This window comes from Megascapheus bottae, chromosome 36 (assembly GCF_031878675.1).
Source record: "Megascapheus bottae isolate mThoBot1 chromosome 36, mThoBot2.hap1, whole genome shotgun sequence".
Taxonomy (NCBI): Eukaryota; Metazoa; Chordata; class Mammalia; order Rodentia; family Geomyidae; genus Megascapheus; species Megascapheus bottae.
The window spans coordinates 5,721,899-5,747,929 of NC_143544.1; the positions used below are offsets into that span (position 1 = coordinate 5,721,899).

The 26,031-nt window shown below is 62.3% G+C and overlaps 6 protein-coding genes across 9 annotated transcripts; 3 read left to right on the forward strand and 3 right to left on the reverse strand.

Annotated features, from left to right (window-relative positions):
* Nucleotides 1-6,196: 6,196 nt before the first annotated feature.
* Nucleotides 6,197-13,055, forward strand: Bicdl2 (BICD family like cargo adaptor 2). Of its 2 annotated transcripts, XM_090324724.1 has the most exons (10): nt 6,197-6,260; nt 7,192-7,439; nt 10,288-10,503; nt 10,628-10,744; nt 10,873-11,019; nt 11,329-11,520; nt 11,601-11,735; nt 11,903-12,033; nt 12,123-12,243; nt 12,568-13,055. In XM_090324724.1, the coding sequence occupies exons 2-10, from the start codon at nt 7,197-7,199 to the stop codon at nt 12,721-12,723; spliced, it is 1,458 nt and encodes a 485-aa protein (XP_090180850.1). In that variant the 5' UTR covers nt 6,197-6,260; nt 7,192-7,196; the 3' UTR covers nt 12,724-13,055. The 2 variants fall into 2 exon arrangements, with proteins under 2 accessions (XP_090180850.1, XP_090180851.1); XM_090324725.1 differs by lacking the exons at nt 6,197-6,260; nt 7,192-7,439 and adding an exon at nt 9,308-9,423.
* Nucleotides 13,056-13,082: 27 nt separating this feature from the next.
* Thoc6 (THO complex subunit 6) lies at nt 13,083-15,901 on the reverse strand. 2 transcript variants are annotated; one of them, XM_090324729.1, is made up of 13 exons: nt 15,811-15,901; nt 14,995-15,110; nt 14,823-14,887; nt 14,634-14,737; nt 14,506-14,543; nt 14,378-14,426; nt 14,204-14,275; nt 14,021-14,123; nt 13,887-13,936; nt 13,750-13,812; nt 13,542-13,652; nt 13,320-13,454; nt 13,083-13,246 (listed from the first exon to the last, which is right to left on the reverse strand). In XM_090324729.1, the coding sequence occupies exons 1-13, from the start codon at nt 15,847-15,849 to the stop codon at nt 13,166-13,168; spliced, it is 1,026 nt and encodes a 341-aa protein (XP_090180855.1). In that variant the 5' UTR covers nt 15,850-15,901; the 3' UTR covers nt 13,083-13,165. The 2 variants fall into 2 exon arrangements, with proteins under 2 accessions (XP_090180855.1, XP_090180856.1); XM_090324730.1 differs by lacking the exon at nt 15,811-15,901 and adding an exon at nt 15,666-15,754.
* A 241-nt stretch (nt 15,902-16,142) lies between these two features.
* Nucleotides 16,143-17,497, forward strand: Hcfc1r1 (host cell factor C1 regulator 1). Of its 2 annotated transcripts, XM_090324742.1 has the most exons (4): nt 16,143-16,366; nt 16,609-16,665; nt 16,777-16,905; nt 17,120-17,497. In XM_090324742.1, exons 1-4 carry the CDS (start codon nt 16,272-16,274, stop codon nt 17,253-17,255), a joined length of 417 nt encoding a protein of 138 aa, XP_090180868.1. In that variant the 5' UTR covers nt 16,143-16,271; the 3' UTR covers nt 17,256-17,497. The 2 variants fall into 2 exon arrangements, with proteins under 2 accessions (XP_090180868.1, XP_090180866.1); XM_090324740.1 differs by lacking the exon at nt 16,609-16,665 and having other exon boundaries at nt 16,196-16,366.
* A 235-nt stretch (nt 17,498-17,732) lies between these two features.
* On the reverse strand, nt 17,733-19,590 carry Tnfrsf12a (TNF receptor superfamily member 12A). Its single transcript, XM_090324739.1, has 4 exons — nt 19,464-19,590; nt 18,740-18,844; nt 18,417-18,551; nt 17,733-18,300 (listed from the first exon to the last, which is right to left on the reverse strand). The coding sequence occupies exons 1-4, from the start codon at nt 19,555-19,557 to the stop codon at nt 18,245-18,247; spliced, it is 390 nt and encodes a 129-aa protein (XP_090180865.1). The 5' UTR covers nt 19,558-19,590; the 3' UTR covers nt 17,733-18,244.
* A 1,923-nt stretch (nt 19,591-21,513) lies between these two features.
* Cldn6 (claudin 6) lies at nt 21,514-22,185 on the forward strand. The gene has a single exon (XM_090324734.1). The coding sequence runs from the start codon at nt 21,514-21,516 to the stop codon at nt 22,183-22,185; it is 672 nt and encodes a 223-aa protein (XP_090180860.1).
* A 1,007-nt stretch (nt 22,186-23,192) lies between these two features.
* Cldn9 (claudin 9) lies at nt 23,193-24,283 on the reverse strand. Its single transcript, XM_090324735.1, has one exon. The coding sequence runs from the start codon at nt 23,983-23,985 to the stop codon at nt 23,332-23,334; it is 654 nt and encodes a 217-aa protein (XP_090180861.1). The 5' UTR covers nt 23,986-24,283; the 3' UTR covers nt 23,193-23,331.
* Between the last annotated feature and the right edge of the window lie 1,748 nt (nt 24,284-26,031).

The window sequence follows — 26,031 nt, forward strand, 5'->3', positions numbered from 1 at the left end:
GGCGCCGGGGTCCACGGGGAGGGGAGCCGAGGGCGCGCGCCGGGGTCCGGGGCGCGCAGGGAGCGGGGCGCGGCGGGGAAGTGGCCGGACCTTCGACGGGCGGCGGGCCCCCGCCCCAAGTTTCTCTTCCCGGATCCCGGCCCGCCCCCTCCTCCTCGTCCCCCCCGTCCCCCCTCCTCCTTCTCGCCCTCCCCTCCCCCCTTCCGCGTCCTCCCCGGACCCCGCCGAGCCGGCAGCCCGCGCGCCGGGGGCCTTCCGGGAGGCTGGGAAGGAAGCCTCGGGTCCCCGCGGGGTCCCGGCCCGGGTCCTTCCGTCGACGCGGCCCGCTCCCTCCCGGAGGCGCCGGGGCCGGGCGCACCTGCAGCCCGGGGCGGCTCCGGAGGATGGAGGCGGAGCGGGGAGGGGCGCGGCCCGGAGCCCCCCCGGGGAAAAGGATTCAGCACCCATCACCAGCAAAAAGCCAGGCGTGGCTCAAGTGGTGGAGTGCCACCACTAAGCTAAAAGCGGAGGAAGCGTTAGGGCTCTGAGTTCAGGCCCTGCACATCAGAAGAAGAGGAAGAGTGGGGAGGGACATGATTCAGCGCATTTAGCCCTGTGGGCCAGCCTGAAAGCCTGCCGTGTGGATGGCAGGGTTCTGTGGGTGTCCTGTGATAAGATCCTCGCTGCACCCCACATCTGCAGCTGGGGACGGAGGAAGTACAGTCACCGGGCACCCTTCCGTCCCTCCTCCCCAGGCCGGGCCTGGATTTGAACTCAAGGACACCTTCACCCTCCAGTCCCCCACCCGCTCACTACTCCTGGATGGTCCCTCTCTGGGGCAGGGAGGCCCAGGAGGGGGTTTTGTTGTGGTTAGGCTTTGTAGATCTGAATTTCCCTCCTGTGTGAGGAAGAAGGGCCGGGTGGGAGCTGACCCTGCAGTGGTCAAAGCAGAAAGAGGGAGGCGTGGGGTCTTACCACGCCGGCTGCCATTTTATCCTTTTAATGGAGTTAGACTATGACAGGATGCAATGGAAACCATGCACCGGAAACCAGTTGTTGCTGAAGAAATGCCCTCCACTCCAGGGGCCAGCACGGTGCTCCGGCAACTTCACAGAATCCCGGCAAGAAGCACCCAGCAGGAGCATCATGGCAGCCTTCAGGCCTGGGGCACAAGGAGCAGGTGGATGCCAAGCCGGTGCCTCGTGGGTGGGGCATTTGCCTCAGGCTCCCCCGGGCTCTCCCTAGCCAGGCCAACAATAAACCATAGCCATTGTCTCCTGCCCCTCAGTTGGGCCCTGGTGATGGTGCAGCAAGAGATGCCAGGAGCCCTGCACCTCCTGAATTCCACCTCTCCCTCCCAGTGGGTTGAGTAGACCCTGCCTGTGTGTCCCCAAGTCACTCGACAAACCCTGGGACAGCTTTGAAAGAAGTAAAGAAAGCCAAAACACTCCCCTGGAAGAGAATGGAGAGACAAAGCGGATGGAATCGTGCACAGCTCCGTGGTCAGGAACGGTAGCTCGTGCCTGTCACCCCCGCTACTTGGAAGGCTTAGGAGATAAAGACATGGCAGCGTGGGGCCAGGCTGGGCAAAGAGTAAGCTCTCACCTCAAGCCATTAGCCAGTGCAAGTGTGTACACCGCGATCCCAGTGCAGGAGGAGAATGGTCTAGTGCCAGCCTGGACAGAAAGTGAGAGGCTCTGTCTGAAAAATAACGAAAGCAAAGAGGGCCGGGGCATGGCTCAAGTGGTAGAATGCCCGCTTAGCAAATACAAGATCTTGAGTTCAAACCCCAGTATCCCCACCTAAAAAAGTTCATCATGGTCCTAGCCAAGGCAGAGACACGAGGCTCCAGCTTGGAGGATATCCATTCTTTTCTTCCAGCAACTTCTCTGCCTTCCCTCACTTTTCCACTTGCAGAGGTGTTGATTCCAGGCACACACACACAGCCCAGAAGAAACTCAGAAACCAGAAACGTGCTGGTGACTGAGAGACCACATCCCTGCAGTGACTTCCTGTATGGGTCATTCAAGCCAAAACCAGGGCAGCTGAAAGCAGATTAGAAATTGCCAGGAGGCCTGGCGCAGTGGCTCACGCTTGTAATCCTAGGTACTCAGGCAGCTTGAGATCTGAGGATCATGGTTCAAAGCCAGCCCGGGCACTAAAGAATGAGAGACTCCTGTCTCCAATTAACCTTTAGAAAATGGAAAGTAGGGCTGTGGCTTCATGGGTAGGGGGGTAGCCTTGAGTTGAAGAGTTCAGGGACAGTGCCCAGGCCAAGAGTTCAAAGCCCCATGACCGACAAAAGAAAGAAAGAAAGGAAGAAAGAAAGAAAGAAAGAAAGAAAGAAAGAAAGAAAGAAAGAAAATGCCAAGTGCTAGAGGTGGAGAGGCCAGTGGATGACAAACGGCATAGCAGAGTTTGGGGGTGCCAGCTTATGATTGTGGTGGTGGCGTACTTTTGTGCAAACCCCTCAAGTGAAGTCTTAAGAGAGAGGAATGGTGGGATGCTCCTGCCTGTAATCTCAGCCTTCTGGAAGCTGAGGTACGAATGAGAAGTTGGGGACAGCTTGTGCTACGTAGCACGTGCAAGGACAGTTAGGGCTACATGGTAAGACAAAACAGAAAGGGGAATCGAGGGAGACTCGGAGAAGACCCAAAAGGAAAGACCATGTGGCACCCGGGCAGAGTGATGTGATGCAGCCATAAGCCAAGGCGGGCATACGACCTCCATCACCAACACCAGGAAAAACGGGGAACAGCTTTGTTCTCAGAGCCTCCAGCTGGGACATGTGACATATAGAGGTGCACAAGGGGGTGGGGGCACTCTGTGTCCCACCAAAGGAAAACATCTAGACGTGAGCCAAGTGAGGCCCAAAGAGCAGACAGACAAAATGTCATGGCTTTCTTTGTGTAGTGTGGCTGCAAGGCACCGAGGAGAAACACACACACACATGCACACACCCTCGCACGCAGCTCCTCGGCATTTCCTGGAAAAGGCTTAGGGAGCTGGGAGACCGTGCCTGCTAAAGAGGAAGAGAGATTTGAAGACACAGCAAAGGTACACTAGGTCTGCTGAAAGAGAAATAAAAACCACATCCCCCCTAAAGGGGAAACACACGGGAAAACTGAAAGAATTCCCAGTGCCCCAAGAGCTTTCTTCAGCTTTTCTTGTTCTGTTCTTAGTATCGCCTAAAAATCAGAGGACCAGCTAGGCTTGCCTCGCATCCCAGCGCAAGGGAGACTGAGGCAGGAGGACCACAGAGAGGAAGCCTGTGTAGATTCATACAAAGTCCAGAGCCCCGACGCTGACGGCTCCCGCCTGTCACCCTAACTACTCTGGAGGCTGAGATCTGAGGATGGGGGTTCAGAGCCAGCCCAGACAAGAAAGCCCATGAGATGCTTACCTCCAGTGAACCATGAGAAATCGGGAAATGAGGCTGTGGCTCAGTTGGTAGATGGCTTTGATAGAAAATGCCAGGTGAAATCCAGTGGCTCTGGAAGAGTATTTGGGGACAGAGGCAGAGGTGGTTGGTGGTGTCTGTTTTCTTGGCTGAGATCTCAGCCTCCTGAGTAGGTAGGATTACAGGTGTGAGTCAATGTGACCGTCTCACTTTTGCCTTTTTCTATGTATGTGGTACCCAGGAATTGAACCCCGGTCTTTGTGCATGCTAGGAAAGCATTTTACCACTAGGCCATGCTCCCTGTCCCTCTTAGCACTGTACAGGGCTATATAAAGGTTGAAATGCTCCAAACAATACTAGCCATTGTTCATAGACTGTATATGCGTTGTAAAAGCCATTCCTGACTTGTCTTCTGTACCCAAGCTCTGGGCAAGCAGTGGAGTGTTGTAGCCTCTGACTGGTCTTGTGGTAAAATCTGGGGAGGAGGCAGCTTTACCCTATCTCCGCTGGTCAAGGTAGATATCCAAGTAGAGAAAGTAAACGCTGGCTGTTTAACTCTCCGTGTGTGTGTGTGTGGGGGGGCTTGATCTCAGGGCCTCATACTTGCTGAGCTTTTTTGGTCAAGGACAGGGGATGTACCATTTAAACCACACCTCCACCTCTGCGTTTTTGTTGGTTAATTGGAGATAAGCGTCAGATGATTTTTCTGCCTGGGCTGGCTTTAAAGCTCACTGTTCAGATCTCAGCCTCCTGCGTAGCAAGGATGCCAGTGTGAGTCTCCAGTGCCCTGCTTCGTCTCCTGCTTCTTATCTGGAAACATCCCAGCTCTCCACGGCTTCCCTAGGGACACTCGGTCCCCCCTGACTTCTAGGTGTCAGAGCTTTTGTCCAGGAACCCAGAAGTCAAGTCCAGCTGGAGGCTGGGACTGCAGAGAAACTGGATTCAACCTGGAAGGCAGAGGCAGGAAGACTGCATGTTTGAGGTCAGCCTGAAGTAAGACTCTGTCTCCAAATAAGCAACACAAAACCCAGCAGGCACGATGCTGGGCAACCTCTGCTACCCCTGGGGGTTGTCCTGGCCAGGCCAGCCCTGGACGAAGACCCCCAGACCCCACGTGAGAAACAAATACTTGAAAGCAGAAAGGGCTTGAGTGGCTCAAGTGGTGCCTGCCGAGCAACCTTTTTTTTTTTTTTTGCCAGTCCTGGGACTTGAACTCAGGGCCTGAGCACTGTCCTTGGGCTTTCTCAAGGCTAGAGCTCTACCACTTGAGCCACACCACCACTTCAGGCTGTTTCTGTGTATGTGATACCAAGGAATCAAATCCTGGTCTTTGTGCATGCTAGGCAAGCACTCCACCACTAGGCCAAACTTCTGGCCCCAAACCTAAATTTAAACTAAAAAAAAAAAAAAAGTTCAAAGAGTGCCTGGGACCAGGCCAGCTGAGGTGGTGGGTGGGTGGATTAGGTGTGGGAACCCACAGGTGATTTGTCTCCCTGAGGACTCTCCCAGCCCAGGGCCCCAGGGAGTGTGACCTCAGGCGCTGCAGAGAGGAGGAGGAACTGGGACCAGACCTCTAGTCCCCCAGACACATGCCGCCCAGACAATAGAAGTCGTGTAATGCCTATAAGCTAACATCCCTTGCCACCCCATTTTACAGATGGGGAAATTGAGGCCTGCAGAGACCCATGGGCCAGTTGGTACAAGCACTGCACCTGCCACATGGCCGACTTGAGATCTGGACCGAGGCCGGGTGGTGCCAGGACCCCAGGAGGCCCGCTCCTGTGCGCTGTAGATGTGTGGGTTTGTCTCTGTCCCGGATGGAGGGAGGGGGCCAAGCAGGCCTAGCCTCGTCCTCTGCTCCAGGTAGCTAGGGAGAGCTGTGCGGCGGTGGCGCGTGCGCAGGTGACCCTGGAAGTTCAAGGAGACTCTGAACTTTTATTTCCCAGGATGGCAGTGCCGAGGGGGAGGTCGCCGCGCCCCGCGCCCCCGGGCATCCTCTCCGTGCCAGGCTTTTCACCTCCGAGGCCTCCGGGCTCCGCCCCGCTGGCGGGAAGCCTGGCCCAGCCCTGAACCTCCCTGACACGAAGTCCCGGTGCCCCCTTTCCCACAGCCGGGCACCCCAGCTCTACCCAGCCCCAGGACTCAAGGGTCTTCATCCCAGCTGACGCTGGTCCCCCACGCGGGCTGACGACCGGCTGGGGCGGATCCACAGCAGGGCTGCGCCCGGGGCGTGCAGGGCCTGGGGGTCACGTCCAAGCGCGAGGGAGTGGGTGAGAACCAGGGGACAGGACGCTGCGTTTGTCACCCCAGCCGCCCCGCCACCCGAGCGGCCGCCCGGCCCCGCCCCTCCTCCACCTGAGCGGCCGCCCGGCCCCGCCCCTCCACCCGGCCACGCCCCTCCTCCACCAGAGCGGCCGCCCGGCCCCGCCCCTCCACCCGGCTCCGCCCCTCCTCCACCTGAGCGGCCGCCCGGCCCCGCCCCTCCACCCGGCCACGCCCCTCCACCCGGCCCCGCCCCTCCTCGACCTGTGCGGCCGCCCGCCCCCCCGGCCGCCAGGGGGCGCCCGCCCGCCGCCCGGCCCCGCCCCTCCTCCACCTGTGCGGCCGCCCGGCCCCCCCCGCCGCCCGGCCCCGCCCCTCTACCCGGCCCCGCCCCTCCTCCACCTGTGCGGCCGCCAGGGGGCGCCCGCCCGTCCCCAGCCCCGCCCCTCCACCCGGCCCCGCCCCTCCTCCACCTGTGCGGCCGCCCGCGCCCTCCCCTCCCCCCGGCCGCCAGGGGGCGCCCGCCCGCCGCCCGGCCCCGCCCCTCCACCTGTGCGGCCGCGCACCTGGCGCCGCCTCCGGAAGAGGGGACCCGGGCCGCGGGGACCTGTGCCTGCCGGTGAGCGTCGAGGGGGCTCGGGGTCGGGGACCCGGGGCTCCGGGCGCGCCTGGGCCCGGCGGAGGGGGCGCGGAGGAGGTGGGGAGCCCCGAGGGGCGGGGGGCTCCGGGGACCCGGCACTGGCTGGACGGGAGGCGCAGCGGGGCCGCGGACCCCAGGGCCGGGGTCGGGGGGACCCCGCGGGGCTCCGAGCGCCGGGCGTCGCGGTGCTGGGCGGCCCCGGTCCGGGCGCCCCGGGTCCCGGCGCAGGGCGAGGCGGCAGGTGGCTGGGGACGGGCGCGCCCGGCGCGGGAGCCCTCCCCGGGACCCCGGAGCGCCCGGACCCCGAGCCCGGCCCGGCGGCCCTCGGCGGCCCTCGGCGCCCGGCCCCCTCCCCGGGGCCTGGCCTGGCTGTAAACAGAAACCGGGCGCGCGGCGCGCCGGCCGGCACAACCTGTTACCGCGCCCCGCCCGGCCGGAGCTCCGGTCCTGCGCGAGGGCGGCGAGGCGACGCGAGGCGAGGCCGGCCGGGAGGGGACCGCCCCGAACCCGACTCCGGGAGAGGCGGGCCGGGGAGTGGGGCGGGGTCCGGGGTCCTGGGAGGGGGCCGGGGAGTGGGGGTCTCAGGGGATCCGGGAGTGGGGGTCCGGGGTCCTGGGAGGGGGCCGGGGAGTGGGGGTCCGGGGTCCTGGGAGGGGGCCGGGGAGTGGGGGGCTTGAGCGTCTGGGAGGGGCGGGCCGGGCCCCTGGATCCCGGCTGGGCACTGGCGGTGGAGAGCTGGACAGGGCTTCCTGGGGTCAGAGACCGCCTGTCCAGCCCAGGTCGCGGCGCTGATTTCTTCTGCAGCCGGCCTCGTCTCCCCGGGGACATTAACGGAGCCTGGCGGCGGACCCGATCATTAGCCTCGGGTGGCCCAGGGCGGCCGGGCGCCCGCAGTGACCTGTCCCCACAGGTGCCATGGGCTCGCGGGGCCCGCTCTCGGGGGGCGCCTCCCCCGGCGCCGAGGACGGCTTCTTCCCCTTCGTGCTGGACGGAGGAGTCCCGGGGCCCGGGGAGCCCGAGGACCTGGCGCTGCAGCTGCAGCAGAAGGAGCAGGACCTGCTGCTGGCCGCCGAGCTGGGCAAGATGCTGCTGGAGCGCAACGAGGAGCTGCGGCGGCAGCTGGAGACGCTGGGCGCCCAGCACGCGGAGCGCGAGGAAGTGAGCCGGCCAGGGGCTGGGCAGGGGGGCAGGCGGGGGGCAGGGCAGGCCACCAGGCCAGGGCAGGCCAGGGAATCCCGGACAGGGGGAGGGCAGGGGCCGATGGGATGGCAGGAGGATGCCTCCGGAGGGAACCCCGGCCGGGCCCAGCCCCTCTGTCAGGGTGGTCCAGTCATGAAGACAACAAGTCCAGGGACTGGGAGTGTGGCCTAGTGGTAGAGGGCTCGCCTTGCAAGCAGAAAAGCCCTGGGTTCAATTCCTCAGTACCACAGACGCAGAAAAAGCCAGACGTGGCAAGGTGGCTCAAGTGGTAGAACGCTAGCTTTGAGCAAAAGAAGCTCAGGGACGGTGCCCAGGCCCTGAGTTCAAACCCAGGACTAGAAAAGGAAGGAAGGAAGGAGGGAGGGAGGGAAGGAAGGAAGGAAGGAGGAAAGAAGGAAGGAAGGAAGGAAGGAAAGAAGGAAGGAAGGAGGGAGGGAGGGAGGGAGGGAGGGAGGGAAGGTCAGTCCGGCCCCGTGCCAGTGGCTCACACCTGTAGTCCTTTCTACTCAGGTGTCTGAGAAGCCAACCCCGGATGGAAAGTCCATGTCCATGAGACTTTACCTCCAAGTGAGCAGTGGGAAGTTGGAAGAGTTTCAAGTGGTAGCACATCAGCCTTGAGCAGAAAAGCAAAGCCAGATCTTGAGTTCAAGCCCAAGTCCTGGCACCAAAACAAAACAAGAATTCCAGAGGCTGGACTTGTAGTGGAATAGTGACTTAAGTAGTAGAGCCGGAGAGAGGCAGGGGTTCAAGTTCAAACCCCCAATACTACCAGAGAGACCGAGTGAAAGAGGAAGAGTAGACAGACAGACACAGGAAGAAATGAAGAAACAAAGGAGGGGAGAGGGAGGGAACCCCCAAATTCTGGGCACATTTCCCTACTGAGTTGGAGACAAGCCACTGGTCCTGTTTTGCGGTGGTCTAGTGCATCACACCGCGCACCCCAGCCAGCAGAGGGCAGCAGCCGCTGCCGTCCACAGGGCTTAAGTGCTTTTCAGGCTCCAGTGGCTCCTGACAAACCTTTCAAAGTAGGAACACTTCTTCACAGGCTCCTCTTGGCTCACGACCCACTTGCAGCTGGAGCTCACCTCAGGACCCCTAAACACCCTCATGGACCTGTGTTGCCAGACAAGCACCCTCCACCCTTTCCACCAGGCTGCCTCTTGGGACTGGGCTCTCCATGTACACATGCTGTCCCCAGCCTCTGTAAACCTCTGTGTGTGTGTGTGTGTACATGCACATGTGTACCTATGGTCAGGATAGCATTCTAGTACTTGATCCACAGCTCCACTTCTGACTTTTTGGGGATTATTTGGCAACAAGAGTCTTACAGGCTTTCCTATGTAGACTGGCTTCAAACCTTGATCTTCAGATCTCAGCCTCCTGAGTAGCTAGGATCACAGGCGTGAGCCACTGTCACCCAGCAGTACTTGGTGGTTTTGTTTTGTTTGCTTTTTGCCAGTCCCGGGGCTTGAACTTGGGGTCTGGGCACTGTCCCTGAGCTCTTTCGTTTAAGGCTAGCAATCCCCCACTTTGAGTCACAGTGCCACTTTGGGTTTTCTGGTGGTTAATTAGAGATAAGAGTCTCATGGACTCTTCCTGCCTGGCTGCTTTTGAATGGTGATTGGCGGTCCTCGGATCTCAGCCTGCTGAGTAGCTAGGATCACAGGCGTGAGCCGTGTGCCTGGCTGCACTGGCTGTTTCTTAACGTTGCCTCTTTTCTGATTGGTTCCTCTTGGCCTTACAGGAGCCGATCCCAGCATCAACTCCTGTCCCCACCCCACCCCACTCCACTCCTCTCTCACTTCCCTGGGTTTCTTTACAGCCTGGACTCTTCCTCTGAGATTTCCTGCTTCAAGCATGTCTCCATTTGTCTATGGTCCTCTAGACTCTCATCTGCTAGAGGAGATGACCTGAACAGCCTCCATGAACCATGAACAGCCAGGTCCCAGACCAGGAGGGGTGGAGAGTGTTGGAGGGAGGGAGGGAGGGAGATAGCAACAAGATGCAATATGAATAGGAGTTGGAGAAAGTGGGAGGCTGGAGCCTGGAGATATTAAAGGGAGTTTCCCAAACTACTCAGACACTGCAGAACCCAGAAACTACCAACACAACACTGGCTCTAGGGCTGGCCTCATCCCATGCCACTCATCTGCCATGTGTCTTTGGACCAAGGTGGCTGAACCTCTGAGCCGCCCTCTAGCAGATGCGCTGGAGCAGTGCAGACCCTGGTGCTTGGGGCCTGCTCATAATTTGGAGCAGGCAGCTGTGGTTGTCATCGTGGCTCTTGGCCCTTCCTGCTTCACCAGCCAGCAGACAATGGCCCCCTCGAGTCCTGTGCTTCCCCAAGCTGGGCATCTAAGTGTGCCAAGCGCGTCCCTTCTGCTGGTCAGACAGGTTTGGGGGAGGGCAGGTGGGAGTGGGTGGGAAGGTGAGTCCAGGGTGGGGCAGGCCAGGGTTAATTAGAGGGAACTAGAGAGAGGGACTGGGCAGAAGCTGGGGTTCAGAGCCCCAGGACACAGCAGGTGTGTGAGGCCATGGGCCGCGGCTTAAATTCTGCCAGACTTAGGCGCCTTAAACGGCGCTCTCGACCTCGGGTGCAGAAGTTCAGGCAGCAGCCTGAGGTGAGCAGGGTCAGGCTTCTCGCTTCTGTCCCCTTCTCTGGCTTGATGGAACCTTCTCTGCTGCTGTCCTTTGGATCCCTGGGTTTCAGTCTCTTCCTCCCAGCCTCTTGTCTTTCTTTTTTCTGTGTCTGTCTGTCTGTCTGTCTGGCACAGTCTGAGTTGGCTCCACTCTATCCACCCTGCAGCGGCTGCAGCAGGAGAACCATGAGCTCCGCAGGGGCCTGGCAGCACGGGGGGCCGAGTGGGAGGCCAGAGCTGTGGAGCTGGAAGGGGATGTTGAGGCACTGAGGGCCCAACTGGGGGAGCAGCGTTCGGAGCAGCAGGACAGCGGGCGAGAGCGGGCTCGGGCCCTGGGCGAGCTCAGCGAGCAGAATCTCCGGCTCACCCAGCAGCTGGCACAGGTGGGTGCCCTTGACCCTGGAGAGGTGGTGCTGGCCCCGGCACCAGTGGAAGGGGTGGGTCAGTGGGTGCGTTGCCATGGTGTTGAGTCAGTTACCAGCCACTGGCCATCTCCCCTCCCCCCAGGCCTCCCAGACTGAGCAAGAGCTCCAGAGAGAACTGGATGGCTTCCGGGGGCAGTGGCAGGCGCAGGCCCTGGCTGAGGCCGAGCTGAGGACACGGCTGGAGAGCCTGCGGGCAGAGGTGAGTGGCAACTGGGGCTGTAGGTGAGAGTTAAGGATTGGGGTCCTATTGGAACCAGAAAATAACGGGGCTAGGGTTCTATGAGGCTGCTCCAGCCCCATGGCACAAGCTTTGAGGCCCTTCTCCAGAACCAAATGCTGCAGAGCCGCCGGCAGGACCTGGAGGCCCAAATCCGAGGCCTGCGCGCAGAGGTGGACAAGGGCCAGGGCCGGCTGCAGACCACCCATGAGGAGCTGCTGCTGCTGAGGCGGGAAAGCAAGGAGAGCAGCCTGGAGGTGACTTGTGGGGCTGGGGGGCCACAGGGGGGTGACCCGTAGGGTGAGAGGCGGCAAGTGGGGTCCTTGGAGATGACCTTGGGCGTTGCTGGGAGATGGGCTCCGAGCTGCACCACCGGGAGCCTGGCAGCTGACTGGAACATGACCGCCGGCCCCAGAGCAGGCGGGAGGGACAGCTGGGAGGCCAGGGGAGAGCTCAGACGACAGGAAGCCTGTCAGGACCACGGCCCAGGCGGCCTGGGGTCGGGGCGCAGGCCGGGGAGGACGCGGGCCGGGCCGGGGCGGCCCCGCTGACCGCGGCCCCCGCAGCTGGAGCGCGCGCGCTCCGAGGCCGCCGAGGCGCGGGGCGCGCTGCGCAGGCTGCAGCGGCGCGTGTCCGAGCTGGAGGAGGAGTCCCGGCTCCGCGACGCCGGCGCGACCGGCGCCTCTCTGCAGGCGGAGCTCGCGCACAGCCTCGGCGGTGACCCGGGCCCGGACGCCAGTGCTGCTGGAGACGGCCAGGTACGCCGGGGGCTCGGCCGCGCGGGGGGCCGGCTCGGCGCCGTCCTTTCCCGCCGACTTCCAACCCCTGTGGCCCGCAGCCCACCCCGGCCCTGCCCAGCCCCCAGACCTCGCCCCAAGAGGACAGCTCGGAGCCCCCCAAGAAGCGAGCGCCCTTGAGCCCAGGGGAAAGTCTGGAGGAGAAGGAGGCCGAAGTGGCCCGGCTGCAGGACGAGGTGAGGGGGGCTGGGCGCAGAGGTCCGCGGGGTGTCCGTGCCTTCTTCCCCCTGTACCCGGGCCCCTGCTCTCCGGGAACCGGCCTCCTCCAGGAAGACTTCCCGGGCCGCTCCCTCCCGGTCCCGCCCCAGCCTCCTCCATCCTTTGCCGCCCTCGCCTGCCGCAGGTGGCGCTGCAGAGCGCGGAGCTGCGGAGCCTGCGGGAGGAGCTGCAGCGGCAGAAGGAGCTCCGCGCGCAGGAAGACCCCGGGCAGGCCGTGCGCGGCGCGCTGGCCGACCGGGACGAGGCGGTGAACAGGTGAGCCGGCCGCCCCCGGCCCCGCGCTGGGTCCGGATCCCCCCACCCCGCCGCCCCCGCGGACCGCTCTCCGCCCCTGCCGCCCGCAGGGCCCTGGAGCTGTCGCTGGAGCTGAGCCGCGTCTCGCTGGAGCGCGACTCGCTGTCCCGGGAGCTGATGCGCGCCATCCGCCAGAAGGTGGCGCTGACGCAGGAGCTCGAGGCCTGGCAGGTGAGGCCAGCGCGGGGCTGGCGCGTCGACGCAAATGAACGGCTACCTGGGGGCGGGGCCGCGGCGGGCTGGGGCGTGTCGATGCAAATGAACGTCTACCTAGGGGGCGGGGCCGCGGCGGGCTGGGGCGTGTCGATGCAAATGAACGGCTACCTAGGGGCGGGGCCGAGTCGATGCAAATGAACGGCTACCTGGGGGCGGGGCCGAGTCGATGCAAATGAACGGCTACCTAGGCGCGGGGCCGCGGCGGGCCGGTGTGTGTCTGTGTATGTGTCTGTGTGTCTATGCGCGCAAGCGCACACAGCCGCCCCCTTCTGCCCCCAGGACGACATGCAGGTGGTGATAGGGCAGCAGCTGCGCTCCCAGCGCCAGAAGGAGCTGAGCGCGGCGACGCCACGCCGAGCCCCGACCCGCTTCTCCCTGCGCCGGGGCCCGGGGCAGGCCGGTGGCTTCCTCAGTAACCTCTTCCGAAGGACCTGAGGCCTGGACAACCGTGACTGCCAGTCCTGGGCTCACTTCCCTCTAACAGCTGGCTGATGGAGCAGCAAGGCCCAGATTTCCATGGGGTCCCCCACCACCCCCTCCAGCGCCCGCAGAGGCGGACAGCAGCTCTTTGGGAACAGGGGCCGGCTTTGGGGCAGGGTCCCCGGGTGGGTGGCGGGGGGCAAGCGGCACAGCTACTTCCCCAATCTGTATAGGTCTATCGTTAGCACTAGGCCCCTGCTCTGGCCTACTCCGGGAGTAGGCGTGGGAACCGGTATTTATGTATCAACTAAGGTTGGAGAGAGTAATATATAAGTCAACTATAACAACTCAAGTTTCCATTCTTGGCAAGTGCATAGATGAGAAACATGAAGCTTTATTGTTAAAAAAAAAATAGAAAAGGAACCACCTCACCCTGCAAAGGGCAGGGTGTCTGCTATCAAAACGTGAGGGAGAAGGCGCGGTAGCCCAGGTTGGTGAAGACATCCACCCGGCAGCTGTTGCCGGCAGCAGTCAGGACCTGAGGGCAAAGAGGCATGAGTGGCCCGCCCACGTTCACAACCCTCTGGATCCACGTGCCCAGCAGGACTCACCTTGCACTCCGGTGCTGCTGGCTGTTGGTTGAGGCTGAGGCTGAGAAGCCCTGGAGAGGAGCCTGGCACCTGGGCCTTGAGCTCCCCACTGAGTTGCCATTGGTTGACACAATGGCCCTGGCCAGCTGAGAGAATCTGCGTGGAATGGGGAGAGGCTCAGGGATGGAGCTGGGGGGAGCGATGGGCAGGCAAGGGTGGCAGGGGCAAGGCAGAGGGCCTCACCAGGTCCTGATAGAAGGTGACGTGTTTCTGTGGTGCCCGCATGGGGAAGACAGTGGTAGGCGTGGAGGATCGCAGGTGCCAGAGAGTGAGAGCTGGACCCCCGCCACAGACCTGGGCAAAAAATGAGGGGTCCGCAGCCAGAGTGGGCCAAGAGCTCTCGCCTGAGAGGGCCCAAAGCTGCTACCACACCCTACTCTGCCCAGCTCACCATCCAGTCTGAGTCCGTTGCCAAGCATCCTATCCAGCGGCCGTTGTGGGGCCGAGAGCATTCCTGGGATGGAAGAGTGGAAAGATGAAGACAGCCCAGGGAATATGACAGACTGTGGGGGTGGACGGTGCCCTTACCTCATGCTTGTAAACCTCGATAGTCTGCACTTCTTTGGTTGTACGGAGGTCTGTGGGTACAAAGATCCCAGGGAGCCATGTGGACCCCAGCCTCTCTCGTCATGACCTTGCCCCCAGCCCAGCTATCCTCTTACCCCAAAGTCGCACGACCCCATCCTCGCCACCTGACAGGACCTCTGGGCTCCGCTCGCGCAGCGCCAGGCAGTGGACATAGTCGGTGTGGCCCCGCAGGGCCCGCTGCAGGGAGGCACCGGTCAGGGAAGAAGACCTGTGGCTTCCTCCCGGCTGTACTTCCTCAGCCCCCGGGCCCTGCTCACCGTGAAGGTCCCCGTTTCCAGGTCCATGGTGTGCAGCAGAGAATCTCCACCAGCCAGGATGAGGGAATTCTCCTACCCAGGGGCGCAGAGGGGGCGAAAGTCAGCCTCCAGCTAAGACCGGGAGAGGCGGAAAGATGAAAGCTTGGGTTGAGAACCATCATAGGGGGCTTAGACCTTGGGGATGAGCAGCAGGGCATTGATCTCAGGCACTTCCAGACTGGTCCTGGGGACGAAGGGAAAGAGGGAGGTCAGTGCTCTCCCCACCATGCCTTCCACCCAGGGGGTCTTGACCCATGACTCACCTATATGGGGGCTGGCGACGCCACAGCTCCTTACAGCACTTCACGGGAGGCATGCGGTAGAAAACACCATGTGAATTCAAGTGAACTTCAGGTAGGGTAACCCTGTCCTTCCCAGGGTCTAGACTCACCTTCTTCAGGATCTCTGCCCAAAGCCATGCCTTCACCTCTCCATCCCCAGCACTGAGCAGATGTCTTTCAGTGGAGACCATGCTATAGACAGGCCCATCATGGGCTGGGGGAAACAGAATCAGTGTGAGTCCGTCCAGTCTCTCCCTCCACCTTGGGTCTCCTAAGCCAGATTCAATAGCTGTCCTCACCTTGGAAGGTCACCACGGGCTTTTTGCTTTCTTCCTTGGCCTCTGCACTCAGAGCAGCAGACAAGCTGATGGACAGAGACCAGCAAGTGGAGGCCAGGGGTCAGAAGCGTCAGTCCCAGGAATATAAAACGCAAGGGCGCACAGGCAGTGGGGGATCGAGGGCCCAGGGTACCTGAAGATGGCAATCTGCCCATAATTGTTGCCAGCTGCCAGGAACTTCCCACAGGGTGAGATGCTCTGGGAGAAGACGGTCATGTGCAGCCTTCGCAGGGCCTGAAACACCTCCGTCTGTGGGGAGAGGCTGGATGAGGCCAGTCTGGGAGGTCTGAGCCTTCTGCCCAGATTCCCGTCCTGAGCCCCAGTGCCCTGCCATGGGCCTGGCTTTCTAGCCTCTCACTACCTCAAGACTCCTCAGCCTTCTTCTGAGGTGCCCCCTGCACTCCCCCACAGGTGCCTGCTCATGTCATCCCAGTGGTATCTCCAAGAAGCGGGGGAAGTAAGGAGAACTGAGGCATGAGGCCTAATGCAACTCTTGAGCAAGCATCAAGGGGAGGCTCCCGGTTTCCGGAATGGACAGTTGATGCCCACGCCTGTGATCCTAGGTACTCAGGAGGCTGAGATCTGAGGATCAAGGTTCAAAGCCTGCCTGGGCACTAAAAACTGTGATTACTCACTAGGAAACCGGAAGTGGCGCTGTGGCTCAAGGGGTAGAGCGGAAGCTTTGAGCTGAAGAGCTCAGGGACAGCGCCCAGGCCCAGAGTTGAAGTCCCATGACCCACCCCACCCCCCAAAACAAAGCTTTATAGAGGTTGAGGGAGGGCAGTTCTGCTGCTGAGCACACACTTAGCATAGGCTAGGCTCTGACTCCGCACACAGGATCTGTACAAGGCCCTCGAGCTGGCCTCCACACCATCCAGACCCACCCCGTAGGAGGCCGGTAAGCACCGACTACAAACCCCAGAAGGTACCGCGCGCAGCTACGACTCACCTGACCCAGAGGACCCGCGAGCAGCGAAGCACGATCCATTCCTCCCCCCGCCCAGAACTACAAATCCCAGACTGCTCTGCGAGCAGCTCGGCCCGGGGATTCCGGACGTGCCCGCGAGTGGCTCTACGCGGTCCTCTCAACGGCCGGACGGCCCGACGCGAAGGCAGCCTCTGGGGCTTCCCGATACCCCAGGAACCGAGGAGAATGCCAACAAGCCCCTACACCTAGAAGAACCGCCTGCCCGCGGTTACTCCCTGCGCCGGATCCCCTCCCCGCCCCGCCGAGCCAACCCGCCAGCCAGCAACGCGCCGCTCTCCTTCCGCGCCTGCGCCGAACCTCACCACCGCGCGCGCGCGCGCACGCACGCCCAAGGCCACACCTCCAGCGTCGCGTCACGCCCTCCGAGGCCCCGCCCCCGACGCCTGGATCCCACCCCTCTGTCCTCCGGACCCCGGGCCCTAATGATCCTGCAGCAGCCTCTGGAGCGGGGCCCCCCGGGCCGGGCCTTCCGCGACCCGCGGGCCACCTCGGGGATGACTCGGGGCCTGGATGCCAGGTACGTGCGGGGGGGGGTGAGGGCGAAGAAGGGCTCAGGAGCTTGGCTGGAGACCCCGGGCTGGCCTGCAGGATGACACCGGATGCGGCAAGCCGCGGGGCTTGGGCTTGAGCTGGGGCCCACTGAAGCTGGCGACCCAAGGTTGGGACGATGGAGGTGGGCTGCGAGGGGGACGGCTTAAGGCAGGTCCCCAGGAAGGGGCCGGAAGGGTGGGGGCGCACCTGGCTCTCTCTTTTTCCCAGCTCCCCTCTCCGAGGAGCTGTGCCCATGAGCACCAAACGGCGTCTGAAGGAGGAGCAGTGAGTTTGGGGGCAGGGAGGTCTCCCAAGATCTGTCACCTCTGGCCGCCATCAGACCTCTGCCTCCCCCTCTCAATATTTCTGCCTGTCTTCCCCTACGTCTTTCCCCAGGGAGCCCTTGCGCAAGCAGCTCCTTTCGGAAGAGAACATGGCCACCCACTTCTCTCGACTGAGCCTACATAATGACCACCCCTACTGCAGCCCCCCCGCGGCCTTCCCGCCAGCCCTGCCCCCACTCAGGTAGGCATCTCCGCCGGCCAGGACTTTTGGAGGACCACACTGCCCTAAGAGCCACGCCTCCCCACGTCCTGCCTCACTATGCTATTTTTAGCCTCCAGACTAACTTGTGTGCCGTTTCCCATCTTGGCCTCAGGACTCGGATTTAGTGGGAGGCGGTCCTGCCAGGCCAGCTCTCAGCTCCATGCCGTGACTATGGAAGTATTTCCTTTTCCAGAAGCCCCTGCTCCGAGCTGCTTCTCTGGCGCTACCCTGGGAACCTGATTCCTGAGGCGCTCCGGCTGCTGAGGCTGGGGGATACCCCCAGTCCCCACTACCCAGCAACACCAACTGGGGACACAACAGAGCCCTGAGTACTGGTGCCTGTGCTACTTCCCACCTGCTTCCTGCCCCAACACCGAAGAGACAACTCCTGGCAGACAAGGTGCTGGCTTCTCCTTTTCCAGTCCATGTGTCAGGGCATCAGGACCTTTCCAATAGAGGACCCAGAGCTCAATGGAACCCTGGGTGGAGGGGCAGCAGCACGGGAAGGCAGGTATTCACCCCCCCACACACACACACACTCCTAGAAATGAATAAAGATGGCTGAACAGTTTATGGTTTCATTCAGTCTGGAACTCCAGGCCCTTGGTAGAGGGTGGGGTGCTGGATGCCGGCATTTCTCCTCTAGATTTTCCCTGGAAAACGGTCAGGGCAGGCCAGGTCCTGGCAGGCTGAGCTCCAGGCATTGAGAATGTGTGAGTCAGAGCCTCGCCCCCGCCCCCGCGGTGACTCACACCCTCCCTCCAGCTTTAAGAAGTCAAGCTGGGGATCAAGCAGTGCTCTAACCATTTAAAGTTAAAGATTCTTTTATTAATAAATTCTCTCCAAAGTTTCTCCCCAAAATAAATATCTCCTCCCCCTTGGGGGGTGGGGGAGGATTTACATCAGGACCTGCCCTCATGGAGGGCCAGCCCCCTAGTGTTAACAACAGGCTCCTAAGCCCCCTGGGCTGAGGCCCTGAGGTGACATTTCAGTCCATTAAGTGCTTGGGGGTAGTGTCAGCCCTTCAAGTCAGCCAGGCCTTGGGGCTCCAGGGCAGCAGGAGACCTCCCCACCCCACCCCCTCCTTGTGCAAGTACTGCACTGTCTCTGTATGAGCCAGCATGAGGCTCCTTTTCTGCCCCGGAGCCAGACAGGGCAATCAGACACTTCAGAAGGCTCCACAGGGCAGGGAGGTGATTCATCACCCCCACCCCACCCCCTGTGGCTGGAAGAGCCTGGAGCTGGCAGGCTGTGTCTAAGTGGCCAAGGCCAACTCCAAAATGAATGAATGACGAGTGGCACAACGCTGGCAGCTCAATCACTGGATCAAGGCCACACCTGGACAGCCCTCTCCACCGGTCTCCTCTATGGGGGCTACAAGATAAAAGATGGGATTACCGTGAGCAGGGGGATAGAGTGTGTGCATGTGTGCGTGTGTGCGCGTGTGTGAGGGGGGTGATGAGTGGACCGACCGGCAGAGGCAAACTTACTGGTAAACTTCTCTCTCCTGCGACACCGTCTCCAGACCAGGAAGCCAGAAAGCAGGGCCAGCACCAGGGCCAGGCTGAGGGCGCCCCCCAGGATGGGCCAAAGTAAACTGAAGGGAGCGGGAGGTGCGGTGGCACCTAGAGGCCAGACTCCACATCAGACTTTGTCCCCTAGAACTAGGGCGTGCCCCCACCATGACCTGAGCCCCTTCTCCACTTTGCTTCTGGTCGAGTAATTCCCCACTTCCGAGCTCCGCTACCCCGCACCCCAGCACCCCAGCCCGCTCCCGGGGTTCGCTGGCCGGCGGCCCCGCCCCCCCACTCACAGCCCAGGCAGAAGTCGCTGTGCGGCCGCGCGGGGCACGAGGCGCAGTCCATGCACTTGTCCAGGTCCGCGCTCCAGGAGCTGCCGCGGGAGCAGGGGGCGGCGCCTGGGGAGGGGGCGCGGGGCAGGGGCGGGCGCGTCTATTCTCAGGGCTGAGGTCAGGGTCGGCCGGCTCGAATAACGTGAGTCACCGGCGCCCTCCCCCCGGCATTCCTCACAGGTGACCGCACGGCCAGACCGGGACGCGGCCGCGCGGAGTGGGGCGCGGGACCGGGTCCCCCCCACCCCGTCCGCCGCCGGCGGTGACTCACTCCCGGGCACGGGGCCCGACCCTGATCCCTCCCCCCACATAGCTGGGCACTGAAGTCATCGGATGGAAGGGGGCACCCACCTGGTGCAGAGGGCGCCGCCCCCCGTGCCCCGCGGCGCCCCCCGAGGTGTGGGGCCCGCCGGCTGGGAGACCCCGACCGGACCGGACCGTGACCTCGTACCAGGCCGGCCCCGACCCCACTTCCTGCCCGTTAACTCCGCTCTGGAGCGGGCTTCGGGGACAGACCGCCCCACCCAATCAAACAGGCGGGGAAACTGAGGCCGGGGCGGCGGGTGACGCGAGGAGCGAAACCGACTCGTCCTTCCCCGCCGGAAACCTCGGTGTGCGAGGACCGCCCGGCCCTTCAGGCACCCGGCCCGGCCCCCCGATCCCCGGCCCAGGGCACCCCGCGTACCCGGAGCCTGTTCCGCGGCCGCGGCGCGCAGTAGCACCAGCCCGAAGCCCAGCGTGAGGAGCCGCCGCAGGGCGGGCAGCGGAGCCGCGGCCATCGCTCGTCCTCGGCAGCCGCGGTCTGCGCCCGCCGCCCGCCGGCCCGCGGGTCCTAGGCGGCCGCCCCCGCCTTCCGGGGCGTGGCCTGGGCTCGGCCCGCCCCCGGGCCCGCCCCCGCCGCCCGGCCCCGCCCCCGGGACGCCGGCCCGCGCTGCCCGCCCCGGGCGGTCTCTGGTCAGCCGCGCTCCGCCCTCTCCGGGCTCCTGACAGGAGTTGGAATAAAAGATAGTGAAGACCTCATCGCAGTGTATTTTTTATTTATTCACCCCTCGTTGTTCTATGTGCCCCAGGCTGGTCTCGAGCCCGGACGCCCTCAGTCGTCGAGAGGCAGCGTGTGTGTTTTTTTTTTCCCTAGCGGGTCCGGGGATTTGAACTCGGCTCCTCGGCGCTGTCCCCGAGCTCTTTGGCTCGCGTGGACGGTGCTGCCGGGCGGCTTCGCGCCCTCCCGAGGGCCGCCCGGCTGGGGACCCACGAAACCCCGGCGACGGTGGCGCAGCAGTCCGGCCTGCCGCCCCGCCACGGAGGAGGCCGGGCTGCGAGGACCGCCGTGCGCAGCAGGTGCCGCCCCGCCCGCCCCGGCCGGGGTCCCCGCCCCTCCCGAGAGGTGGTCCGGTGACGTCACGCGGCCTTAAGACCCCCGCCCCCGCCCCCTCCGCACACTCCGCCGCGGTCCGCCCAGGTGTCCGGCGCAGGTGAGCCCGGGGCGGGTCTGGGGGGGCGGCGGGCCGGGCCGGGGGTCGTGGCGGCGCGGGGGACGGCGCCCGCCGGGGTCCTCGCCGCGCTCCTGGTCTCGGCCATGCGGGTCGCGGAGTCCCCGGGCCGGGGACCGGCACCGCACCTGGCCGGGCGCCCGCGCCCCGCGGCGGCCCCGGATGGGTGAAACGCCCCTCCCCCTCCCCAGGACAAAGGCACCGGAGCCCGGCTCCCCTCCCCCGCCGGCCCGGCCCGGGGTGGGGCTGTCCCCTCACCTGCGAGGCCGCCCCGGCGCCCAGCCCCAGCGCGCGCCGAGGGGCTCCTTCCACCGCGCGCCTGGCACGGAGCTGCGCCTGTCGGGTGGAGAGGGAAGTAGGGGGCGGCCAGCGTCGCCCGAGGTCGTGAGCCCGGCCACCTGGCCGGAAGGTAAGAGAGAAGGAAGTCAGAAACTGCCCACCACCCACTGCTGGGCTGCCGTCAGCCTTAGGCCCAAACCCTTCTGGAAAAGCCAAGAGTAACGGCGGTCTACACGGGGCAGTGAGCAGAGCTGGTCCCCTGTGCTCCCCAAAACAAGGGTGGTTCAAGAAAGGCTCACTGAACAGACCCCTGCCAGAGAACATGCTCCCCGCCCTCCCCCGGGGGACACAAGTAGTCTGCAGGTGCCTCAGGTGCACAACGCATTTGGATTTTTCCTGCCTCTCCTGTCCCTCCAAGGCCTCGCGGGTGGGCACCTCCAGTGAAGAACCCAGCCATCTGCCAGGTCTTGTGGAGGGCGTCTGAGCCCTGCCAGCCTGGGATACCAGACAGTGTCCTCCTGAGAGCAATGAGGTTTGGGTGGTGCGAGGAAGGTCAGGATCTCCTCTGATTTTAAAACAAGAAGTTTAGAGCCTGAAACTGATGGCTAGAGACAGATTACCTGGAAATGTCTTTCCATTCTTTTCTGCCCTGTGTGAATCAGCTTTATGCTATTACCTGTCATTTGCACCCAAACCAGCCAGGACCTCCTGCTTATTTGCTGAGATAAATCAGTGCCTGTCATTTTACCAAGGACTCATTAATTAAATGCCTAGTTTATCCACCAGAAAACAAGGAGCAGAGAATGTTTATCCCCTGCATTGGGAGACATATGGACGACTTCAGGATACATGCGATTGGAACTAAACTAGTAGCACAGGATGTGGTCTGGGCCTGCACCGCCTAACACTTGTTTGTTTTTGTTCTCCCCCCCCCCCTCCCAGCAGCACAGCCCTCTGCACCTCACCATGGCGTCTTCTGGTCTGCAAATCCTGGGAATTGTCCTGACATTGTTGGGCTGGATAAAAGCCCTGGTGTCCTGCGCCCTCCCCATGTGGAAGGTGTCGGCCTTCATTGGCAACAGCATCCTGGTGGCCCAGATCATATGGGAGGGGCTGTGGATGTCCTGCGTGGTGCAGAGCACCGGCCAGATGCAGTGCAAGGTGTACGACTCGCTCCTGGCCCTGCCCCAGGACCTGCAGGCCGCCAGAGCCCTCTGCGTCATCAGCCTCCTCTTGTCCCTGTTCGGTCTGCTGATCTACCTCGGCGGGGCCAAGTGCACCAACTGTGTGGACGACAAGAACTCCAAGGCTCGCCTGGTGCTCATCTCTGGGATCATCTTCGTCCTGTCGGGGATCCTGACCCTGATCCCCGTCTGCTGGACAGCCCACGCCATCATCCAGGACTTCTACAACCCTCTGGTGGCCGAAGCCCAAAAGCGGGAGCTGGGGGCCTCCCTCTACCTGGGCTGGGCGGCCTCAGGCTTCCTTCTGCTGGGAGGAGGGCTTCTGTGCTGCACCTGCCCCTCCCCCTCCGGAGGGTCCCGAGGTCCCAGCCATTACATGGCCCGCTACTCCACGTCGGCCCCGCATTCCCCACCGCGTGGGCCCTCCGAGTACCCCACCAAGAATTACGTGTGACATGCATGGAGGTGGGAGGGCTCCATCGGCCTCTGAGCCAGAGTCACCCAAGAGATGACTCCCTCTGCTCCTTCAGGGCTGGCTGTTCATACTCTTTGGGTTTGGATTTTTTTTTAATCTGCTTTTATAGGGAAGGATAATCTTTTTAAACCCACCTGACAATTAACCAAGATGGGAAAGACTCCCCGCTGTCTCCTCCCCGCCGCCCCCAATCCAATGCATTGTGCTGTTTCTAACCTTTTCTTAATGGAGCCAAATGGTGCTTTTTCTGGATCTTCCTTCACCACGGACATCATCACCATCTTGGAAAGCCCAGCTGGAGCTAGCTGTGGGCCCTGAAGGAAGGCTGCTTGCAGGTCTGCCTTTGTGGTCACCAGACAGCCTGTCCCAGCAGTTCCTGCTGTAGCCACCTAACCTTGTAGGGATGGCCACACCCTCTCTGATCAGGCCTCCCCCCCAGGCCTGGAAGGACAGGTAATAAATTACCAAAGAACTATCTGCCCCTACCTCCCAAATCTGGTTACCACAACCCCTTCTCCCATCTCACCGTCAACCTTGCCCACTTTTCGCCCATTCCCTACCCACAGAAGGTTTTTTTGGAAGTTTGTTTTTGTTTTTTACTAAATAAATCATTTTTTAAAAAAGATATGCCTTGGGTGTTTGTGGGGGCTGAATTCCCCACGGAGGGGAGGCGCTGTGCCCAGACGGCTTGACCCTTGCCCCAGCCTGCCTGAGATCATGCACAGAGTAGGACCTGCAGCCGCGGAGGGAGGCTGTTCACAGATCAGATGCCTGCTTACAAACGCTCTTTTATTCCTGGGCTGGGGGTGGGGGAGCAGCGGGGACTGGTGAGAAGCCTGGGCCTCTGGCAGTGGTGTTTCAGTTCCCCTGGGTGAATTTCAGGGCGAGGAGGGCAAGCAGCTAGTGCCCTCCAGAAACTTCCACACAGTAATGTTCATCCACACAGCAGCGAAGTGGGATGGGGGGGAACCAGAGCACTCGAGCTTTCCCGGCTGGCTTCCACGCCGGGGCCTCAGCAAGCCCTGGGTGAGCTTGTGAAAGCTTTTCTGGGGGGCAGGAATGGTGGTAGAAGAAAAGGCCTCAGGGAGGCCATGCTGGAGACTCAGGCTCCCGGAGCAGGACTCCTCACACGTAGTCCCTCTTGTCCAGCCCTGAGGCACCTGAGCGGGAGGGAATGGAGTATCCCAGCCGAGGTCCCCGGGGCCGCTCCATCTGGGGCGGGGGGCATGTGCAGCACAGGAGCCCCCCGCCCAACATCAGCAGGGCCGCTGCGGCCCAACCCAGGTAGAGGGAGGCCCCCAGCTCCCGCTTGAGGGCCTCGGCCACCAGGGGGTTGTAGAAATCCTGGATGATGGCGTGGGCCGTCCAGCAGACGGGGATGAGCACCAGGATGCCGGCCAGGAGGAGAATGACGCCCGCCGTGAGCACGATCCGGGCCTTGGCACCTTCGTCCTCCACGCAGGTGGTGCACTGGGCACCGGTGATGGCCACCAGCAGGCCCAGCAGAGCCAGCAAGAGGGCGACCACGCAGAGGGCTCTGGCGGCCTGCAGGTCCTGGGGCAGGGCCAGGAGCGAGTCGTACACCTTGCACTGCATCTGGCCGGTGCTCTGCACCACGCAGGACATCCACAGCCCCTCCCACACCACCTGGGCCACCACGATGCTGTTGCCGATAAAGGCGGTCACCTTCCACAGGGGCAGGGCGCAGGACACCAGGGTCCCCAGCCAGCCCAGCACCGCCAGCGTCATGCCCAGGAGCTCAAGGCCGGTGGAAGCCATCTGCTTCTGGGTTCGATCTCCTGGGCCCTAGGCAGCCCAGTTGAGGCTGAGCAGGAGTCAGAGGCCCAGCTGGGGGTCTTGGTGCTGTCTTTGGTCCAGGACAGTCCTCACATCTGTGGGCTTCCAGGTGTATGGTACTCACTGAATACAAGCTGTGGGTCTTCCTTGGCTGAGTGGCTTGTGTCCACTTGGGGACCCATCGCCCATCGACACCTATGGTTAAGTTCCAGCGGAGCCACCGACCCTTCTGGACCCTCCAACCTGATGTCCAGCCGGGGAGACCTCCGTCCTTTCTTTTGGCTGGTGCTGATTCTGACTGGGCAGGGGACCCTTTGCAGTGCCAGCAGGGCCTCTGTGGCACTGGCTGCAGGCGGGGTTTTAAGAGTTGGGCAGGGGAGGAGTGCCGCCCAGGCTGAGAGGCTGTGATTGGGTGGCAGAGAGCTGAGCAGAGAGGAGGGGCCTGAGGTGCGTGGGGTGGGGTGCCTTTCGGGTCAGGGGGGGTCACTGAGATCAGGCAGGGACAGGGAAGGTGGGGGCAGCAAAAAAAAAAAGACAAGGGATTGGGTCTGGACACTGAAGATAGATAAGGCCTGGGCCTGAACCCACCCTCCACCCCCCAACATCCCACCATGCCCCAGCTTCTACCGTATTGCACCCCTTCTTGGAGCCCCACCTGGCCCCAAGAGTCTGGAATCTGATCTATCTCCCGTCTCAGCTCAGTAGCCCAGCAGCTCCCTGGGGAGGGCCCCGCCCGCACAGTTCCCTGGGCAACAGGTGCCTGGCACCCAGCTCAGGTGGCATCACCCTGGCAACAGCCTAGAAAGACAACCCCCTCCCAGCTCAGATGTGCCTGCCCTTCCCCCGATGCAGAAACTGGGAGAATGGATTCCACCGCTGCCGCCAGTCCCTAGGGGCCAGGGGATGAAGAGACCATTGTGAGGGTGGGGAAGGACACGCAGAGACCTGGATGACAAGGGGGTGGGCACACAGGGGCCAGGACAGGAAAGGGAAAGGCACTGAGGCCTGGAGCAAGCATGGGGAGAAAGGGAACCCAGGTGAGGGTGCAGCCTCAGACCTGGCTTGAGTGGCCAACCAGGCTTAGATCATGAAGGCAAGCCAGGAGGGAAGGCCTAGAGGACGCAGGTACCCCTGAATCACCAGGGGAGACCCCCTTGGGGCCTGCAACTCCCCTCAAGGGGGGGACAGCCTACAAGACACACAGGGCTTGGTTCTAGTCCCCTGATCTGTAGCAGAGTCCATCCTGGAAGGCCAAGACCCCCTTTGAATTGGAGACCCTTTTCGGGGCTCACAGTCTTCATAGAAACATACTCGCACAAATGTTCTCATTTGGGATGTTTACGAACTTCCAGAGCCCCTTTCTGGTTGCTAAGACCTAGACTAGTGGGGACTACAGTTATGGAAAGGGACAGAAGTGATGGGGGTTGTCACTGTTCACACATGTGTTCCAGGAGATGAGGAGATGAGACACCCTGCCCATCGCACCCCTGCAAGGCTCTGGCTTTACCCCAAGCTTCTTCTAGGGAGGGCTGGGTCCAACCTGGGGTCTGACCTGGCCAACAGCATCCCACAACAGTGAGGGCAGGTCTGAGAGCCCACCTCCCCCATACCCAGGACTTCCCCCACCCCCAGACCAAGTCCTGGGGCTTGAACTTGGGGCCTGAGCACTGTCCTTGGGCTTTCCTCAAGGCTAGTGCTCTACCACTTGAGCCACAGCACTACTTCTAGCTTTTTTGGTATATGTGGTAGCAAGGAATCAAACCCCTATCTTCGTGCATGCTAGGCAAACACTACCACACCCCCTCCCGGCCTTTCTAAAGATCTCTGGCTTCCAGATTATTCCACTGGAATCTAGGGATGGGAGCATTGCATTAGAGAACTTCCCCTACCAAAAAAAAAAAAAAAAAAATAGAGGCGCTAAAGTTGGTCCGGAAGGTGGAGTGGTTTGGGGGACTTTCTCCAGCCCTATCCTGAGACTCCCCAGAGGGAGAGGTCTGGCCTGGGGCCCATCCCCCAGCCAGGCCAGAT

Coding starts and splice junctions, on each gene's coding strand:
- Bicdl2 (XM_090324724.1), top strand. CDS start 7,197: ATGGGCTCGCGGGGCCCGCTCTCGGGGGGCGCCTCCCCCGGCGCCGAG. Junction 10,745..10,872: donor TGGAGAGCCTGCGGGCAGAG/GTGAGTGGCAAC, acceptor GCCCTTCTCCAG/AACCAAATGCTGCAGAGCCG. Junction 11,736..11,902: donor TGGCCCGGCTGCAGGACGAG/GTGAGGGGGGCT, acceptor CGCCTGCCGCAG/GTGGCGCTGCAGAGCGCGGA.
- Hcfc1r1 (XM_090324742.1), top strand. CDS start 16,272: ATGATCCTGCAGCAGCCTCTGGAGCGGGGCCCCCCGGGCCGGGCCTTC. Junction 16,367..16,608: donor ACTCGGGGCCTGGATGCCAG/GTACGTGCGGGG, acceptor TCTTTTTCCCAG/CTCCCCTCTCCGAGGAGCTG. Junction 16,906..17,119: donor CCAGCCCTGCCCCCACTCAG/GTAGGCATCTCC, acceptor TTCCTTTTCCAG/AAGCCCCTGCTCCGAGCTGC.
- Thoc6 (XM_090324729.1), bottom strand. CDS start 15,849: ATGGATCGTGCTTCGCTGCTCGCGGGTCCTCTGGGTCAG. Junction 14,544..14,633: donor GGGCAGAGATCCTGAAGAAG/GTGAGTCTAGAC, acceptor CCTCCCGTGAAG/TGCTGTAAGGAGCTGTGGCG. Junction 14,124..14,203: donor TGGAAACGGGGACCTTCACG/GTGAGCAGGGCC, acceptor GCCTCCCTGCAG/CGGGCCCTGCGGGGCCACAC.
- Cldn6 (XM_090324734.1), top strand. CDS start 21,514: ATGGCGTCTTCTGGTCTGCAAATCCTGGGAATTGTCCTGACATTGTTG.
- Cldn9 (XM_090324735.1), bottom strand. CDS start 23,985: ATGGCTTCCACCGGCCTTGAGCTCCTGGGCATGACGCTGGCGGTGCTG.
- Tnfrsf12a (XM_090324739.1), bottom strand. CDS start 19,557: ATGGCCGCGGCTCCGCTGCCCGCCCTGCGGCGGCTCCTCACGCTGGGC. Junction 18,552..18,739: donor CAGCGACTTCTGCCTGGGCT/GTGAGTGGGGGG, acceptor TCTGGCCTCTAG/GTGCCACCGCACCTCCCGCT. Junction 18,301..18,416: donor CAGGAGAGAGAAGTTTACCA/GTAAGTTTGCCT, acceptor TTTATCTTGTAG/CCCCCATAGAGGAGACCGGT.